The sequence below is a fragment of the Eucalyptus grandis genome, chromosome 5, assembly GCF_016545825.1.
Source record: "Eucalyptus grandis isolate ANBG69807.140 chromosome 5, ASM1654582v1, whole genome shotgun sequence".
In the NCBI taxonomy this organism is placed as follows: domain Eukaryota; kingdom Viridiplantae; phylum Streptophyta; class Magnoliopsida; order Myrtales; family Myrtaceae; genus Eucalyptus; species Eucalyptus grandis.
This window is the reverse complement of record NC_052616.1, coordinates 9,156,389-9,173,821: the sequence shown is the minus strand read 5'-3', so window position 1 is coordinate 9,173,821 and position 17,433 is coordinate 9,156,389. Positions and strand designations below refer to the sequence as shown.

Genomic DNA, 17,433 nt, shown 5'->3' with positions numbered 1-17,433 from the left:
TTTGGAGACAGATGCGGTCGAATCCGATTCGTTAAAGTTCAAGATCATCGAAACTCCCCAAGCCCAAGACCAGGCCCAGGTACAGGCCCATGACCAAGCCCATTCATTGTCCATCTCAAATTCAACGCGTACTTTTCCTCCTGTTTGATTCGGACAAATTCCCTGCCATACATGCACCTTCGTCCAGTCAACTCCTCTCTCTCTCTCTCTACCTCGTTGACCAGCCTTTGACTCTCTCTCTCTCTCTCTCTCTCTCTCTCTCTACGCCAATGGGCAACTGCAACGGCCTCCCCTCCGCCTACGCCCGCCACCGCCCGCCGGGCTCCGCCGATCCCCACGGCGGCAGCGGCGACAGCTCCTCCTCCCCCGGCCCCCCAGCTCCAACGGCCTCAACATCCGCCCTCACTCTCCCGGGCCCCCGCCGCCGCCGCCGCCCGTCCGTCCCCCGCCGCTCCGGCCGCCCCCGCCGTCGGCCGCGTCCTCGGCCGGCCGATGGAGGACGTCCGCGCCACCTACGTCTTCGGCCGCGAGCTCGGCCGCGGCCAGTTCGGCGTGACGTACCTGGTCACGCACAAGGAGACGAAGCAGCAGTTCGCCTGCAAATCCATCGCCGCGCGCAAGCTCGTCAACAAGGACGACATCGAGGACGTTCGCCGCGAGGTCCAGATCATGCACCATTTGACCGGCCACAGGTACATCTTCTCTCGAAATCGATCCAGCTGTGTCCGCTGATTCAAATCGAGCTAGATTCATTCTGTGATTGATGATGTGTCGGTGTCGAATTCATTTAGGAGGTCGGTCTGTTCTAGCTAAGAGTAGGTCTTCCAGCTGGCTAAACTTTGTGATTGGTGTTTATTGCCTGTTGTTCTTGCATCGAGTAGGAATATAGTGGAATTGAAAGGTGCTTACGAAGATAAGCATTCAGTGAATTTGTTGATGGAGTTGTGTGCGGGCGGTGAATTGTTCGACCGCATCATAGCAAAAGGGCATTACACGGAGCGAGCTGCAGCGAACCTGTGTAGGCAGATTGTGACGGTGGTGCATAATTGTCACACTATGGGAGTTATGCACAGAGATTTGAAGCCTGAGAATTTCCTCTTTCTGAGTCCCGACGAGAATTCGCCATTGAAAGCTACTGATTTTGGCCTCTCTGTTTTCTTCAAACAAGGTACTTCTGGTTCTCCTGTTATTATCCATTGCATCATGTGTGTGTGTGTTTCCTTTTGTTATTGTAGTAATTAAAATATAAGGCACTGCGATGTATGATTCTGATGCCGATGAGAAGAAATTTGGCTCAGGCGGCATTTAATGTTGTTTGAGTATGTGATACCTGTTATTGCCTACATTTTTGTCATATGCTGCTCAGTTATTCAGTTTAAAGCTAGAAGATGACCCTGCAACACTAAGATTATGGTAATGTGGAAACTCCTGCTTCTGCTGTGGCATATAAAAGAAGTTTCTTCATCCAAATTCTGAAAAAAGTATGGAACTTCTGAGTGTGAATTTTGTGGCTTGAAATTTCAAATTTAGCACTGATGAAAATTGTAGATCATCAGGTCTTGTGCTGTGGTTCTTTTTCTAGCTGTATGATGGTATTTAGGTAGTATGTTATTATATGTACAACTTACGGTAATATCCCTTTTTCTTTAAACTTCTGTTTTCTTTGTGTAGTTACACTGTTACTTATTTATTTGTCTGCAAAAGAACAAGGTATTTCCAGGGTATTTGTGCACTATTAAAAGCATGGACAAGAACAGTTTCAATCTTGGAAAAAAATAACATTTTTATTCTCCTATGTTGTTTCCTAACAAATGATATATATTCCTTGTTGATGAGCTTGGAAAGAACTTTTGATCTTGGAATTTGGAAATGCTTGTATTTCCGATGTCCTGAATCCTGATGAGATATATTTTTATAATTGCTTGTGGATCATGTTAGGAGATGTATTTAGAGACCTTGTCGGAAGTTCATATTATGTGGCCCCTGAAGTACTGCGCCGTCACTATGGTGCTGAGGCGGATATATGGAGTGCTGGTGTGATCCTTTATATCCTGCTTTGCGGTGTCCCTCCTTTCTGGGGAGGTATGCTTCCTGTGTCTCAGTAATGACCAACTTATTTCGAAGTTATTTACCATTTTTGGCGAATTCTTGTGAGAATTTCTGTATTTCTCATTTCAACATTTGATCTGTTTAGAAATGGATGAATGACAATGTTAGTGGAGAAAATGGAGCCAGGACATGAGAATTATTCATTTGTTCAAAATTTGTTGTTTATAGTTACAGATCACCTGGCTAAGTGATCAAATTTACGTTGCTTCTTGCAATCAGCATGGGAATAGTTCTTGACATGTGTAAATGATTAGGTTACCATCAAGATCAATTGATGTCACTGTTAATAGGAGACAGAAGATATTGACAGTGCTTATTCCACCTTGGCAGTCATCCTCTTTTTTTTTCAATTTTATGCAGAAAATGAGCAGGCCATATTCGATTCCGTTCTACGGGGGCATGTTGATTTTGTATCAGATCCCTGGCCGTCCATATCTAGTAGTGCTAAAGATCTGGTAAAAAAAATGCTACGCGCTGATCCAAAAGAGCGGCTTTCTGCAGTTGAGGTGCTAAGTAAGTAAAAATGACTGTTAGTGATGAGTTTGTTATTTGTTGATGGGATATGCTGCACTTTCAAAGTCAAAACAATTTTGACAATTATGCCAACAAATTTCAGAAGCTATCCCTTTGTATAGAAGATTGAACTAGGATTTTTGTGCGCGCATTGGAATAGTATCACTTTCTTTGCTTATTTTCAATTTTCTTTATCAGCTTATAGATTAAGGAACTTGGAGTAGAGGATTGTCCTACGAAAATTGAAGCAGGGGGCTAGGGCTATATGCAGAAGAACAAGCATGAATTAGAAATTTGCTAATAACTTTATATTATTATTTAGCTTTTAGGAAATTTAAATAACTATTAGAAAAACTATATTGTTGCTTCTACTTTTACCAAAAGGCATGTGTTTTACTTTACAGGTTTTTACTATGTATAAGGTGTTGTTACTCTGAGAAAATGATTCTATAATGCTGAACTTTTGTAGATCATCCTTGGATGAGAGTAGATGGTGATGCTTCTGATAAGCCTTTAGATATTGCTGTCTTGACTAGAATGAAACAATTCAGGGCAATGAACAAGCTAAAGAAAGTGGCCTTAAAGGTGAGAACATCTGTGCTGTTAGATATTTTTCTATCAGCTACTTCATGTACATGATTTGTCTTCCTCTTCATTTGACTAGAATCGGTGACTCCATTCTCTTGTCATGGGGTTATGGAAAAAGAGTAGGAGCAGGACGATTGAGCTAACTCCACATGATTCAATTTTTGTTGGTTGATGGCCAAAAAGCCAAAAATAAGAAGGAGAAACAAGTTTGTAAATTTTGGTTTGACATGGTTTTGAGAGCAGCAATTTGAAAAAGCTGTTTTGCCAGAACTTTCTTGTTATTTCTTCTTTTCGTTCCTCCTAGTATAGATGTTATTTTAATTGCACCTATTAGCCTTGCATTTGGATAGCTCATGCGACTCAAATGTTTGTCTTCTCCACTTAAAGGCTTGTGCTTTTGCTGGAAAAGTTTTAAGAACTACAAAACCTTTGGCGACACACTTTTGTTGGTGCATATGTCTAAGGGTTATAGACAGCAAGGCATAGACCATGGACAACTTAGTTTTCTGTTTGTCAATTAGAGACGATAGCTTTTATTGCAATGGTCTAGTGTAATTTTAGTTCTGTTGGAACTAGAGCATTCATTGGCTAGCTATTATGAGGAAATAAAAGTTCAACAGCTGTAAAGCTCACTGTTAGCTAGAATTTGGAAAGTTTTTATATCCATTGTTTTGTCAAGACGGGTATTGAATATGGTTTGATTTATAGTTCTCTATAATAGTGCACATTCTATGAACCTTTTCCATTTACCATATTATCCCGAGAATTTTGTGGGAAATGCTGCATGAAGATCCTCCTCTACCTAAGTACATCTTGATCAATAGATGTCTACAGTGAACTCAGGTGTCCATTTCACAAAATACATGTCTATGGTTTCTTCACCTTTAGCAATCTTATTTTGCGTTTCTCGTCAAAAAAGGAAAAAAGAGTAGATCTATAAAAGGCTTGAGCATCTGGATTAAGGGCAGCATGAAAAATTGTTGCTGGAACTGTTGTGATTCAATGGTATAATGTCATTTCTTCGTCCCTCTAGGTAATTGCTGAAAATCTTTCTGAAGAAGAAATTATGGGGTTGAAGGCAATGTTTAAATCCATGGACACAGACAATAGCGGAACAATTACTTATGAAGAGTTGAAGGCTGGTCTTCCGAAATTGGGTACCAAGCTTTCAGAGAGTGAAGTTAAGCAGCTGATGGAGGCGGTAATGTCCCCTCTCTTCTCAATATGATTTCCAGTTCTCTTCCTGTTTTTTTAAAAAATAAATAAATAAAGGAAGTGCATGGGTGCTCCTGGATAAGAAAATATTTGGTTTTTCAGGCTGATGTCGATGGCAATGGGACGATTGATTACCTTGAGTTTATAACAGCCACTATGCATTTGAATAGAGTGGAAAGGGAGGATCACTTATATAAGGCATTTGAATATTTTGACAAGGACAAGAGTGGGTAATTTCCTATCTTGCACTTGAGCATGATATTTTGATCTTACATTCCCATTCAAATCTAATTTTCAATCAATGATATATTTTAGAAAAGTATGATGCTCACTTGCATGTATCTGCTGCCCTTTGAAGGTATATCACAATGGAGGAGTTAGAGCATGCACTTAAGAAGTACAATATGGGTGATGAGAAAACAATTAAGGAGATCATTGCTGAAGTCGACACTGATCATGTATGTTATTTTCTTCTCTCATGTCCATTCATGATCAACTATAGTGCATTAAATCTGCATAAAATATCGCTGACTTGTGGTCATCTCCTATTATGACGAACAGCTCAAATACGTGGCTATCAAAGTGTAATTCATGTATATTATGTAACTTAGCAAAGTTGGTTTAATGAGTATAGTTATGCAAAAGTGACAAATAAGATTGACGGTAGAGAAACAACGGAAGATGGTCCAGCCTTTAGCCTAGTTCCACTGGTTAAGGAGAAGCAGCAATTCACCCGTTCAAAGTACAATAAAAGAGAGAGAACTCTCAAGACCCATGACCCACATATACACCCATTATATCTCACCCACTTAGAAATATCACAAACAGAATATATAAACTAAAAGCCTAATAAAATATAACGTATACCCAAACTGGTTTGTACCTCGAGGCGCCGAGGGCTCAAGCTCCCATCTGCAGTCCTGAGCATTTGGTGCGGGCCCTCCATTTTCAGTACAGACCTCATGAAAAATGATCAATCAGGTCGCCATAATATTTATCGAATTAAATAAAAAATTGGTCTGGCACATAAATTATTCAAGTCACAATAATGGTTGCAAAAACAATGCCTAATCAGGTATAATTTCTAGCTTGGTTGAAGGAATACTTGCTCTGAGCTAAATTTTTGTTGGTAGGTTTTAAAAGTGCTACTTCTACAACAATTTGTGGTTGAGAATGTACAATTAGCGACGTATATTGTGTTTTATTTCATGAAGTGCAAATAAAACATATAAGCAAGTGAAAAGTAGAGCAGGGCATAAAATTAACTAGCGCTCGACTTGTGTAAGTTGGAAATCCCTATTGAACTTCCATGAAAAGGTCTTTTAAGTTACTTTCTTAACACTGTTGTTCCATATAAATCAGAGGACATCATTTCTTCATAGTGTACCTTGTGGCCTGTTGATTGTAATCTTCTTGTGAGATATGTTTTTTAATTTATCAGGATGGGAGAATCAACTACGATGAGTTTGTTGCCATGATGAGGAAAGGTAATCCTGATATGGCACCCAATAGACGTCGGAAACAGTTGGATGGAATATGAAGCTTTTGTTGGCCCAAAATAATGGTGCAATCGGATTGTAGATTGTATGACCGCAACTATGATCGTCGAGTATCAGGATAAGCTTTCAGCTACGGGGTCTGGATTATTGCTTTATGATGTGATTTGCACCCAAGTCATCCATGCCTCTGTTCGCTGCTCCTCCTCAGTGTGGAGATGCAGGAGATTACTGGAAATTTTGTGGCTTGAGTGAGAGTGTTGCTTATTCTAAAAGGTCGTAACGTTCAATTTGTTAAGGTAGATTCTGAGAAATATTAAGATTGATGAATTGCGGATCCCCTTGACATATTTCCAGTTTTGCCTTTGACATTGTACATCAGTCGATAACTGTCCTCTCACCAAACCAAAGTAGAATCACGTCCATTGCACTTTTTGAAGCATTCGCAAACGGCGATGAAATAAGTCGATCGTCTTGTAAGGTGCATGTGTCACAGGTTGAACTTTTTAAAGCATTTGCAAACGGTGATGAAATCAGTCGATCACCTTATAAGGTGGATATGTCATGGGTTAATTGATCTAATGTTTCCTAACTCATGCGGCCAATTCAATCTTATTTATGCTTGACTTACAAGAATTGTAGAGAGGAACTCTAGATAGAGAAACTTCTATCATATTTCTCTTATGAATGAGATGATACAATTTAGGGATATTAAGGCGTTAGTACGAGTTAATTGTAATCATAGGTTTCATCTTTGATCTAATGATGGGTTTAAATCTATCATAATCATTACAATCATTACGTATATGTATAATTACTGCATGGTCCATTTTCAAGAAGTATCTTAGAACACTTAAGAAAACCTTTGAACTTAGGGAAGCGGATCACCTGCTCACAGATGGGCCACAGCTCTTTGTTTGGGAAACTTCTGGAACGCATCAATTTAGCGGCCGCGACACATGCATATTTGTTTATCCTTCTTCCTCCTGCGCATACAAGTGGGCTTTAGGCACTAAGCGAAGTTTAGTAGGTAACACTTCCACAGCTCACCGCACCGCAGTATGATATATTTAAGGCCTAGGGACAATGATTCCGTGGCTAAAGCAGTAGATGAAATAAATCACAGCATGTGGAGTCTACCTGCCGACGAATTTGTATATTGATTTCACGGGGTCTTTATCAGGTCCGGTCTGGTGAACTGCTCTCTAGTACTTAAAAATATAGGAAAAGTAAACTTCAGGGAAGAAGATGAAGATCACTGCAAGTCCGGGGCAAATTGCACCAGCAACATGCGAAATCGACAACCTAGTATGGAGCGCCTCCCTGTCGAGAGGTACCCTTGAAACTCACCTTGTTCTCTCGGAAATCCGAGTTGAGCGCATGCGGGTCAGCTTATCCTGAATAATGGTCTCAAAAGGGATTGGGATTTTCCTACGACTTATAGCTAACTTCGTCTATGTTGGTGGAACTCCCAGTCGCTGTTAAACTTGGGAGTGAACTTTAACCAGACGCAGTCCTCACAATGAAGACGAAGTAATCGTGCTCCAAGCACTTTTTAATATGTCAAAAGTACTTGATATCCAAGAACCGATGTTTCGTACAGCCTAGCCAAGAGATAACGGGAAAAGTGTTAAGATTTCATGTGTTCGGTTCGACCGTCCCTTCATTGCCACTACTGCCCTGGCCAATGTATGTAGCAGTCTTTGTAAAGCTAAAAAAACACGGTGCTAATACTCACTCTCGAATCTTTAGCCGTAACAATTTCACCGGATAATCAAGATGAAGTCTCTCTGATTTAGGGCCCAAAATAGAAGCATGAAAATCCCTCACTGCGCTCGGTAGTAGCAGCAGAACTCCCTAGTAATATCATCAAAAGACGCTAGACGCCTGGGGCAAATGCAAATGCGAGAAACAGATGAAGTCTTGAGATCTTAAGCATGTTAATGAGATCTTAAACTCTCCAACCCTAAAGTGACACAACTTGTAGCAACAAGATGTAGGCAAAATTAAAATACCAATCCACTTTGAAGGCAACACTCCTTATTGGAAAAGCTTCCATAGAGTGAGGTTGCCCTGAGAAAGGACAACTATTGCACTTGTCCGACTCCAACTAAGTGGATGTCAATGGAAAGTGCTCCCATCAGTGTCAAATTGAAGCGAGAAGCACTTGCACACGAAAAACATGATCTAAGCTCACTGCAATCAGTATCCATCAGAACCTCCATTCACTCTAAACATATCCACTCTCTTTGCAGTTTTTGTGGCCACAACTGGAATCTGCCAGGGTTGGGTTGTCAAGGCAGATCCATTCTATCAAGACGAGCCTAGCGACAGACCTTCAAAGCTACCAATAATTTCAATCTGCCCTTGTAGTATCAAGTGTCTTGAACATGAATAAACAATTGCCATAGTTTGAATCACCTGCCGAAGGACCCAGCATGATCTTTTGTCTTACCATGACTATGTTTAAAAAAAACAACCTCTATTATGCTCATCCCATGGAGCTCTAATTCCATACATCTTAAGATAGAATCACATCACTTACAAATATGACAGGTAAAAGTTGAAAATTCAACACAAAAAACAGCACACTATCAACCGGCATAAAAACACTATTTCAACAAACCAATTATAGCTAGCACAAAGATCCACGCAATTCTGAGCATGTCTGACGAAAATGAAGGGACAAAAATCCAGATTCATCAACATCTGAACCCAACAGCACCAGAAAAAACGCGATGAAAACAGGGTTCATGCTAATCATGGATAATTTTAGCAACTTCAACCAAAAAATTGAAAAACTACCCCATCACTGCAAAGGACCTAGTATGAGACAGAAGATTAAATAATTTAAACCTTCTTCTTGTCCTTCAAAGGCCCCCTTGGGATCTTGCTCAAAACTTTCTCATCAAATACTGCATACTGCTTCTTGATCTCAATAGTTGCCTTCTCAGCAAATGGGTCTACCTTGTCCTCATACTTCTCATAGAGCACAGGCACAGTGTGCAGTAATACAAACGCTGTTAAAGAAACGAAACTCTATACATAAGAGTTGATTGGGAGAAATACAAAATTAAACACAATGAATATAGAAACACTTCCTTACCAATGTAAAATAAGGTCAAGAAGTTGCAGCAGCTGCCCACGATAGAAAAAACCCAAAAAACAGCAACCACCTAATTTGGTCGCATTCAATTCTTCCATTAGGATGTGAACAGAAATTGCAAAGCCATGTGTACAAATTCAACTGACACAAATGATCTGGAACAGCACCACACATGCTCAGAGTGTAGCATACAAGCAAACAATCATAAGCACAATTATGAACATACCAAGAGAAACTTCTTAAGATCTCTTCCGGATGCAATCTCCCTCAGTGTAGCAATTCCTTGATTTATCTCAGAGCTAAGTACTGAGGCAAACTCCAAGACAGGCTTCTCTGGTATCGATACTTCAGGAATGTGAGGTGGCATCCTAAGAAAGAACAATTAAGGCAAGATAATCCCATCAAAGCAAATAGGAGGATATCGAATCTAACATTATCTACACTCAAATGGATCTAGTACACCATCAAAAACTTACTTGTGGATGAATGTAGTAGCATTGGACCACAAGAACAAGATTGCCAGGCCAAGGATTAAGACATGACAAACCAAAGTGAGAAGGTGGTACTCAAGCAATTCAAACAGAATCCATAGTGCTGTTGCAACGCCGAGAGCACCTGCTGATATCTTCTTGTTTCTCCATAGGAATACATCAGCAGCTGTTTCACCACAATTAAATTTGAACAATTTAGTAACGAACTACTAAACTTGAAAGCTAAACAGGAAGGTTTCACTACGACCACAAAAAAAAAAGGAAAATTTCACAGCTTTGCAACAAGAGTCTTTAACACCGCCCGAAGTAAATCTCATCCCAACCAAAGAAACCCGCTTTAACTGGACAAGCCAAAGCTTCACACAGGCATCCATAGATGCTACGCCAGCCAGCGCAAAAAATTTGCCCCAGAATGGCTTCAGTCATAGCACGTTCACTACACCATTTCCAGAAAATCCATTCAAGAAATCTTTTATCTTAAATACCAACGAGCCAGATCTAGATCACACGCATAACCATCCCAGCGGCACGAAATGTACCGTCAAATGAAAAACCTCGATGCATCCCATAACGTGCTAAACAATAAAAAAATGGGAAAGTATCTCATAAAATAAATTAGATCAGCAGATCGAATATATAGATTCCGATTCAACCAAAACAACACCGCAGCTTTCCGCAGATCAACAACCAAGCAAAATGCCGGAGCTAGATCTCGACACCGAATCAGAACCCATCACCCTTTTTCAGACACGCCGGCAAGAACAGACCAAAGATCATCAAGATCGCGAAAAAAACAGCTAGAGCAACACGGATCGATCGACAGACAGAGATAGAGAGAATGGACGTACGCTTTCCACCGCCGAGCACCTTGTGCACGGGCCGCTCCCGACCGAACAGGCGGAAAATCTTGGGCTTCTCCTCCTCCTTCGGCGGCGGCGGCGCCGACGGCTTCTTCCTTTCGTCGTCGGAATCGGAGGACGACGACGAGCCATCGTGGTGGTGGCCGTGGATCTTCTCCGCAAACTTCTCCAGGAGGGACTCGGCCTTGTGCGGCTGCTCCTCGTGATCCGCCATGGACGCCGGAAATGCTCCCGAAAAAACAAGACTTTCCGCTACCCAAAAACCCTAGGAACCAGAAGCGACGCGTGCGGCTCGAGGGCGAATCTCAAAATGCGAACTTTCCTCCTCGCCGGTGGCGATTTTCGGATCTCCTTCTTCGTTACAGGCGTTCGCTTCTTTGCACAATCGCTTCGCTTTTAAAACGGGAGGCAGGGGAGGAGTGAGGGGTTTGCGCCTTTTGGCAGGACGACCGGTTCAATCTCGGGCGTCGGATCGGTTCCCGCTTTCGATCCGGGGCGTCCGTTCGGCCCGACCCGCCGGACCTCGAGATTCAGGATAGCGAAATCCGGGGCCCACGCGCACTGCGGGTGACCGAAGGAGGTGAGACCTGATAGTTTCCTTTGCCGCACCGATCCGCACGTTTAGAGAAAACCCCTTCTTTTATTGCAGAAACATAGATTTTAATTTAATGTTCCGGTCGGATTTTCTTTTTTTTTTATCGGTCATATTTACTCTTACTCTAATTCTCACTCTTAGACGTGATAATTTAAACATTCACTTAAAACGAAATTATCCCCATCCCAACCCTGAAGAAGGTAAAGATTCAAATTCTCCACCTTCTATTTTCTCCTTAAAAGGGTGTCCCCTAAAACATTGATATTATATAAACATAGTTTAGACACAAGCACAACACCCCCTGCTACAGCAACATCTCTAGCATTATCAAGATGGGACCTTGGACATATCAATGATTTGACATGAAAAATAAATAATTTAAAGGGCATTTTCTTCGAAATGATTCGACCATATCGCTTATAAAATCAACGATTGAATTTGTCTCAATACTTTATAGTTAATTATTTTGAGTGATATAAAAAAAAATTCTATAAAGTATTTATTTTATTTTCATTAGATATCATGGCTATGGAATGAGTCTCGCTATGTAATGTTTCCAGTCACATCATGCTTTTTGTGGGGCATGGGATTCTTTCTGCACCAAATCTTCACCTATTTTGCCACCTAAGAGAGATGGGAAAGATAATCCGGACCTCAAGTTCGAGATGGTATTGATGGAGGTGTTTTTGCCTCTCAAATTATCTTAGGATTATTTGGGAGATCTAGATTCTAAACTGAATTTTTATCACTAGATAACAAAAAAAAATGGTGCTGAAAAGGCCGGAATAGCGTGCCTCATCTTAGAAAAAAAAAACTTGTCTAGACTTAATTTAAATTGAAGATAATTAATCACAAGCTACTGTTACAATTAATTTATGGACCACGAGGACTTAGTATGGTATAATGATTCGGGTGAACATCGGTAATGCACTGATTTAGTAGTTATGCTCACGTGCCTTGCTCTCCTAAGCCTAGGTTTAAGATTCGCTCTAGCTCTTAGTAACTAAAGCAAATCAAAAGCAAAGCAAGTGGGCAACTTTTTCAGGAGACTATGCGTACTCTTGAGGATTGACTTTGCGATCCATTCGATCCCGATATATATGCACCGTTAGATTTCATGGTCCCTTCATAGATCCCATCTCATCAAACGATGGCAAATTCAACTTTGCTCCGGAAATTTTTTCCATTTCGGGTGGAAAAAAAGGGACAAATGCATGAGGACAGCCACATAGAAGCAAGGGCGGTGGGAGGCGTGGATCAAAAAGCAGAAAGCGTAAAGAAGTAGAGGGACAAAAGGAAAGTGACAGCTACGTCAAGTCATAGAAATTGGCTGTTCTAATTGCGCCTTTCGGTTTAAGGATATCGAAGTCCACATAAGCTCCACGATAAGCTAAATTATGACTCAAGGGAACGTTTTCTGCACGACTGCAAACACATTAACATCCTGATAATGCAGACATTACTGATTTGACTTATGGTTATCCCTAGTATTATTAATTGGAGAGACAAACAGAAGTTCAAAAAAATTTGAATTCAGGATTCTATGTAAGTTTTTGTGGGAATACTACCAGCTGTTTTAAAATTTAAGTTGTCAAATGAATGCTTAAGTTAATATGTAAATATTTTAATAGTTGGACTGAAAACTGACTCAAATTTGACTTCTAGATTATTCTTAATCAAACATTGGATCGAGCTAGTTTAACTAATCGAACTAACCTTCGAACGGATGCCGGTTCAGAGCCTTTATCCAATCAAAGGGGACAGCAAGCTGTACCAATAAAGCACCGAACTAGGAGTCTCTTGAATCTAAAAAGAGTTTGAAGTACGGTGTATAACTTTGGCAGTCAAGATGAGCTAAAATAAATGAAAATACTAGGGATAAATGTAATGGAAGTCCTAAATCTTATTAGAAAAGTGCAATTAAGATATAAAACTTTTAAAAAGCGAAATGTTGTAAAATTTGTCAAATTAGTGTAATTAAACCATTCCGTTAATTCCGTCCAACTTAGTTGATGAAAGATCCTTATGTGTTTTTTCTCTCTCCCATATAGCGATTATGTGACTAAAACATGAAACACAAGATTAAAATGATGTTTTTTTTAATAAAAGTTTATTTGACTTATATTAAATATAAGCAAACTTAAAGAAAAATGAAAACTCAAATGATGGCTTGTAGCCCTCGTCGTTGACTGTCCCACCATCATTGGGAAGGCTAGGCGAGGCTCTTTAGCCCCTGGCTAAGGCTTGACCACCCCTGCTAACCATTAATTAAGTAACTGATGATACTCAGGGAAGAAAAAAAATTAACTCTTAAGAATAGGAGGTCCTCTTTATTTTACATAATAGTATTGGTAGATGCATCTAAGCCATTCAAGACGGGGATGATCGAACGTCTTGGTCCACATTTTATTGTCCAAATTACTAAGTGTTAGGTTAGTAGCTGTGTTTATTTGATGTTTTCAACTTTGATTAATGGGTCAAGAATTAAACTATATATTGACTATTTCAGCAATTGTTTGTTATTGATCCGAAACTTTGCTCTGTGCAATCATAGTCGAATTAAAGTCGGGGACTAAGTTAATCGTGGGCCATATTCATGAGCCTGTTTTTTTGGGCCGGTGGGGCTTTAGTACATTAGACAGCTCACTTAATTAATCGAATTCAAGGAAGATTCACAGTGTTCCAACACATTTTTGTCAGGGTCTGTTCTCTTGATCTATCCTTAAAAAAATGATCTTATGTTGTATTTTTTGTCCTAGATGTAACTTCTATGTGCAATGTGTCTATTGTTTGATACGTCGATGCCATATTAATAGTGCGTATGATATAACTATAGTGACAGATGAATATGACTATATTAGATTAAATAGGTGATTGGTTAGTTATATGATGTGAGCTCGATACATAATATAACAAATACTTGTAGATTTACCCCTTAAAAAAGTTGACATTGCACCCCATATAAGAGCAGATTGTCGAATTTATTCTTCGTCTCTTTTTAACTTTTTAATTTTTTTTTTAACTTTTGCTTTTCTTATCCACTTTTGCCTCCTCTCTCTGTCCCCACAAAAAAGCTAGAACAACACCCTCCAACACACACCTCTACTTCGATCATCGCCTTGTAGCTTGCCGCCCCGTCGAGCAACAGGACCCATCGCCACCAGTTGCGGCCATCGCGCTTTGTCCAGCCCCCCCAATCTCTCTCTTCCCTGCCGCGAGGCTCGACGCAATGGTGGCAGTGATGGAGGCAAGGGGATATGTTTATTTAATTCAGTGTTGAGGGTAAGTTCTGTAACACCAACGGTATATTTTGGTCCAAGAGATAATTTTACCAAGTAATAGTTAACCTTCACTTCAGACGATCATAATCTTATTGAAAAAAACATAAAATCTTATGGTGTTATCATCATATATATTTACTAGAAACTCACGTGACATTGAATAGCACACGGTCATGGTGTTTGATCTGTTGCCGAGTCCGCCTCGCCTCGAAATGCCGTTCGAGCCATGTAGACAAAGCAAATCCCTTCTTTGACCCGGTCCCAAAAACTTAGGCCCATCGGGCCTGTCCGGGTCCGATCATTGACCAAGACATCATCTCTCTACATCACGATGGCTAGGCTATAGAATTTCAAGCCCCGAGGCCCGCCCCGCGAAGCCCAGCCCGGCCCAGCCCATCGATCCGGACCACGGTCTACCCGGCGAGTCCTGTCGGGTTTACTTAACTGCGACGAATGTTGTTTACATGTCTTCCTTTCTTCGGCAGACCCAAGACACGCTTGTTCACGCGGACATTGAAATTAGCATTATTACCTTTTGGGGGCTTCGATTGTCGTTGCTTCCACACATATCCCCCCTTCTCATTGGCCATGTTGACAACTCTAATTAGTAAAAAAGTTATTAAACCGCACCTTAATTGCGCTTAGTCATTCATTCACGACTCGCCTGAAAATCGGGCACTTGACGTGTGAACATTAAATGAAAGCACAGCTCACAGCACGGAATAGGTTATTCATAATAATTCCTGCTTTGGCCAATTGGATCCTCGTGGATTCGCCTGTCTCTCTTCTTTGCCGCCTCCACTACGCATTTAACATGTCAGATCATGAGCTAGGTTCATTCACTACGCATTTATTATTATTGTTGTTATTATTGTTATCATTATTATTATGATGTTCCATCTGTAAGGCTGGCAGTTTGCTTTTGGTCCATTTTGGTACGTTTTCCCAAAGGACATTCTGGTATTGCCAAAAGCTCAAGCGATCGAAACTAGAAGAAACATGGGAATCGCAAGGAATCTCCAAAAACCAACAAAAACTATGTATGAATGTATACAACAAAAACTAAGTATGAATATATATATAACGAAATAGATATTTACTGTACTTACATAGTTGTATTTATGAGCTCCCACACGCACGGAAAGTGCCAAAAAATTTGTGCATCTATTGATATTTAATACAAGAGCAAAAGGGTGATTGGTTCCCAAGTTGGGTTGGTTCCCCTCTCCAAGCGCAACTAGATTGGTTGGTCTCAAGTTGGCCTAGATGTAGAGTTGGACCGTTTTGATATAGGGTTTTGGCAAATTCATCTTCTTTACTCTCTAAAAGAAAAGGAATAATTTTTTAAAAAGGAATATTTTGCATGGGAAACTAGACCTGATTATTTCTGGTTCCAAATTGGAATTGGGAACACGACTAATTCCTGTGAAAACCAATAGAATAAACCGGTTCAATCCAGTCCAATCCGGTCTCGGGTCGGTCTAGTTCTTGTGCACGTCCCGTGTGAAATATATGCAGATTACAAGAATCAACAACAGTAAAAATTGTGCAGATATTTCTTGCCCTTTTCTTGGTCATATGCATGATCAATAATTGATTCGGAAAAGTATACAAACTATGAAGACGGATGGCCGTAACAAGAAGGGCAAACCAAAAATTTAAAGAACAGTCAAAGTCTCTATGTGCATATCAAATTCTGGACACTGCGGTTTGACAGATCAATGCTCATGGTGCAGTTTCCATGCGCACCCCTAGTGAAATATATGCAAATTACACAAATCAAAAACAATAAGATTTGTGCAGAAATTTCTCTCTTTTCATGGTTATATACGTGATCAGTAATCGATTCGGAAAAGTACACAAACCATCAAGACGGATGTCCATAACAAGAAGGGAAAACCTAAAATTTAAAGAACAATCAGGTCTCTACGTGCATATCAAATTCTGGACTCTGCGGTTCGACAGATCAATGCTCATGGTGCAGTTCATCACCGACGTCAAGCTCCTCTTGACGATCTTGATGAGGTGAACCCTCCCCCTCAGCTGCGCGGAGCTCGTCAGCTCCAGGACGTTATCGCTCATGTCGCTGCTCAAATTCCTCAGATCGCTTATCCTACTCGACCTGACCCCGACCGTGACGTCCATGTACTTCGTCCCCTTCAAACCGACTGTCCCGCCGTCGAGCTCCTCCTCCCCGACCATGGTCCCGTTGTAGGTCACGGTCAGATTGCTCTTCTCGAACTCGAACCAGCCGAAGTTGGTGTTCCCGATTGTCGCGCGCGCAGCGAGCGTCGCGTCCAGCCACGTCGAGGGGTAATCGCTCGTGTAGTTGAGGGACTTGACCGACACCTCGCTCAAGGCGAACTCGGGGTCATTAGGGCGGAGCACGATCAGGGAAAAGACCAGGGCGACCGCGCTGAGGGCGACGACCGCCGCGAGGACGTACACGGGGCACTTGTTGCTGCGCTTGGACGGCCTCGGCTTGAACACCGGCGGCGCGAACTCCTCGTCGCCCCGTTGGTAGTGGATCTTCAGGGGACGAGCTTGCTGATCTTCTGCAGGCATGCTTGCTGGCAGGAGGGCCCTAGGGTTTCGGTGCGCGGAGAAGCTGACGATTGACAGGCGTTTCTCGCGACTCTTCGGATTCCTCGTGCGTTTCGCGCTGACGGAGTGATATACACGAGGGGGAGAGACGCTGAATGGCGTATGAAATTTTGTTTTTGTTGTGTGGTGCGGAGAGGATATAAAGAAGCGACGCGTGGATGGAGTTTGATGAGCCTTTGACGAAGCGGTGGGGGATTTTGCTTAGTTAGTCGGCCATTGCTCGGAGAATCCGAACGCCTATGTAAGTTCGGAATAGGAAAGTTATCTAAATGATATGCAAATGCAATTCGAAATTTTTAGAGTCCTATCTCTTGTGGAGTGCCCCAGGTCATCTTGTTAAGATCGAATACTGTAAGTTTCAATCCAGTGGATTTCACATGTACGTCTCTTTTTTAAGAAGGGAATTTATTAAAAAAAAAGGTCCGAAATCCATTGTATTTATAACAATTTAGTTATAAACATTTTGATGATTTACCAATGTGGTCATTTCGGTGAATTTTGACTGGAAAATCATTGATATGTACGTCGGTTGTCCTATGTGGCATATCCAAAGACCGATATTGATAATTCTTGAA

General features: G+C 41.1%; 3 protein-coding genes across 3 annotated transcripts; 1 reads left to right on the top strand and 2 right to left on the bottom strand.

Annotated features, from left to right (window-relative positions):
- Nucleotides 1–218: 218 nt before the first annotated feature.
- LOC104443940 (calcium-dependent protein kinase 1) lies at nt 219–6,371 on the top strand. Its single transcript, XM_010057499.3, has 9 exons — nt 219–692; nt 882–1,168; nt 1,939–2,082; nt 2,470–2,622; nt 3,092–3,207; nt 4,244–4,411; nt 4,528–4,655; nt 4,784–4,883; nt 5,867–6,371. The coding sequence occupies exons 1-9, from the start codon at nt 493–495 to the stop codon at nt 5,963–5,965; spliced, it is 1,395 nt and encodes a 464-aa protein (XP_010055801.2). The 5' UTR covers nt 219–492; the 3' UTR covers nt 5,966–6,371.
- A 2,015-nt stretch (nt 6,372–8,386) lies between these two features.
- On the bottom strand, nt 8,387–10,915 carry LOC104443939 (reticulon-like protein B1). Its single transcript, XM_010057498.3, has 5 exons — nt 10,367–10,915; nt 9,504–9,684; nt 9,254–9,395; nt 9,028–9,097; nt 8,387–8,941 (listed from the first exon to the last, which is right to left on the bottom strand). The coding sequence occupies exons 1-5, from the start codon at nt 10,590–10,592 to the stop codon at nt 8,772–8,774; spliced, it is 789 nt and encodes a 262-aa protein (XP_010055800.1). The 5' UTR covers nt 10,593–10,915; the 3' UTR covers nt 8,387–8,771.
- A 5,033-nt stretch (nt 10,916–15,948) lies between these two features.
- Nucleotides 15,949–17,098, bottom strand: LOC104446093 (late embryogenesis abundant protein At1g64065-like). The gene has a single exon (XM_010060001.3). The coding sequence runs from the start codon at nt 16,817–16,819 to the stop codon at nt 16,181–16,183; it is 639 nt and encodes a 212-aa protein (XP_010058303.2). The 5' UTR covers nt 16,820–17,098; the 3' UTR covers nt 15,949–16,180.
- Between the last annotated feature and the right edge of the window lie 335 nt (nt 17,099–17,433).

Excerpts from the sequence above, each read along its gene's own strand:
- LOC104443940 (XM_010057499.3), top strand. The coding sequence starts at position 493 with ATGGAGGACGTCCGCGCCACCTACGTCTTCGGCCGCGAGCTCGGCCGC. Across the intron at positions 1,169-1,938 it reads CTCTGTTTTCTTCAAACAAG|GAGATGTATTTAGAGACCTT; the intron begins GTACTTCTGGTT and ends GGATCATGTTAG. Across the intron at positions 2,623-3,091 it reads TTCTGCAGTTGAGGTGCTAA|ATCATCCTTGGATGAGAGTA; the intron begins GTAAGTAAAAAT and ends GAACTTTTGTAG.
- LOC104443939 (XM_010057498.3), bottom strand. The coding sequence starts at position 10,592 with ATGGCGGATCACGAGGAGCAGCCGCACAAGGCCGAGTCCCTCCTGGAG. Across the intron at positions 9,098-9,253 it reads ATCTTAAGAAGTTTCTCTTG|GTGGTTGCTGTTTTTTGGGT; the intron begins GTATGTTCATAA and ends CGACCAAATTAG. Across the intron at positions 8,942-9,027 it reads CTTGACCTTATTTTACATTG|CGTTTGTATTACTGCACACT; the intron begins GTAAGGAAGTGT and ends TTTCTTTAACAG.
- LOC104446093 (XM_010060001.3), bottom strand. The coding sequence starts at position 16,819 with ATGCCTGCAGAAGATCAGCAAGCTCGTCCCCTGAAGATCCACTACCAA.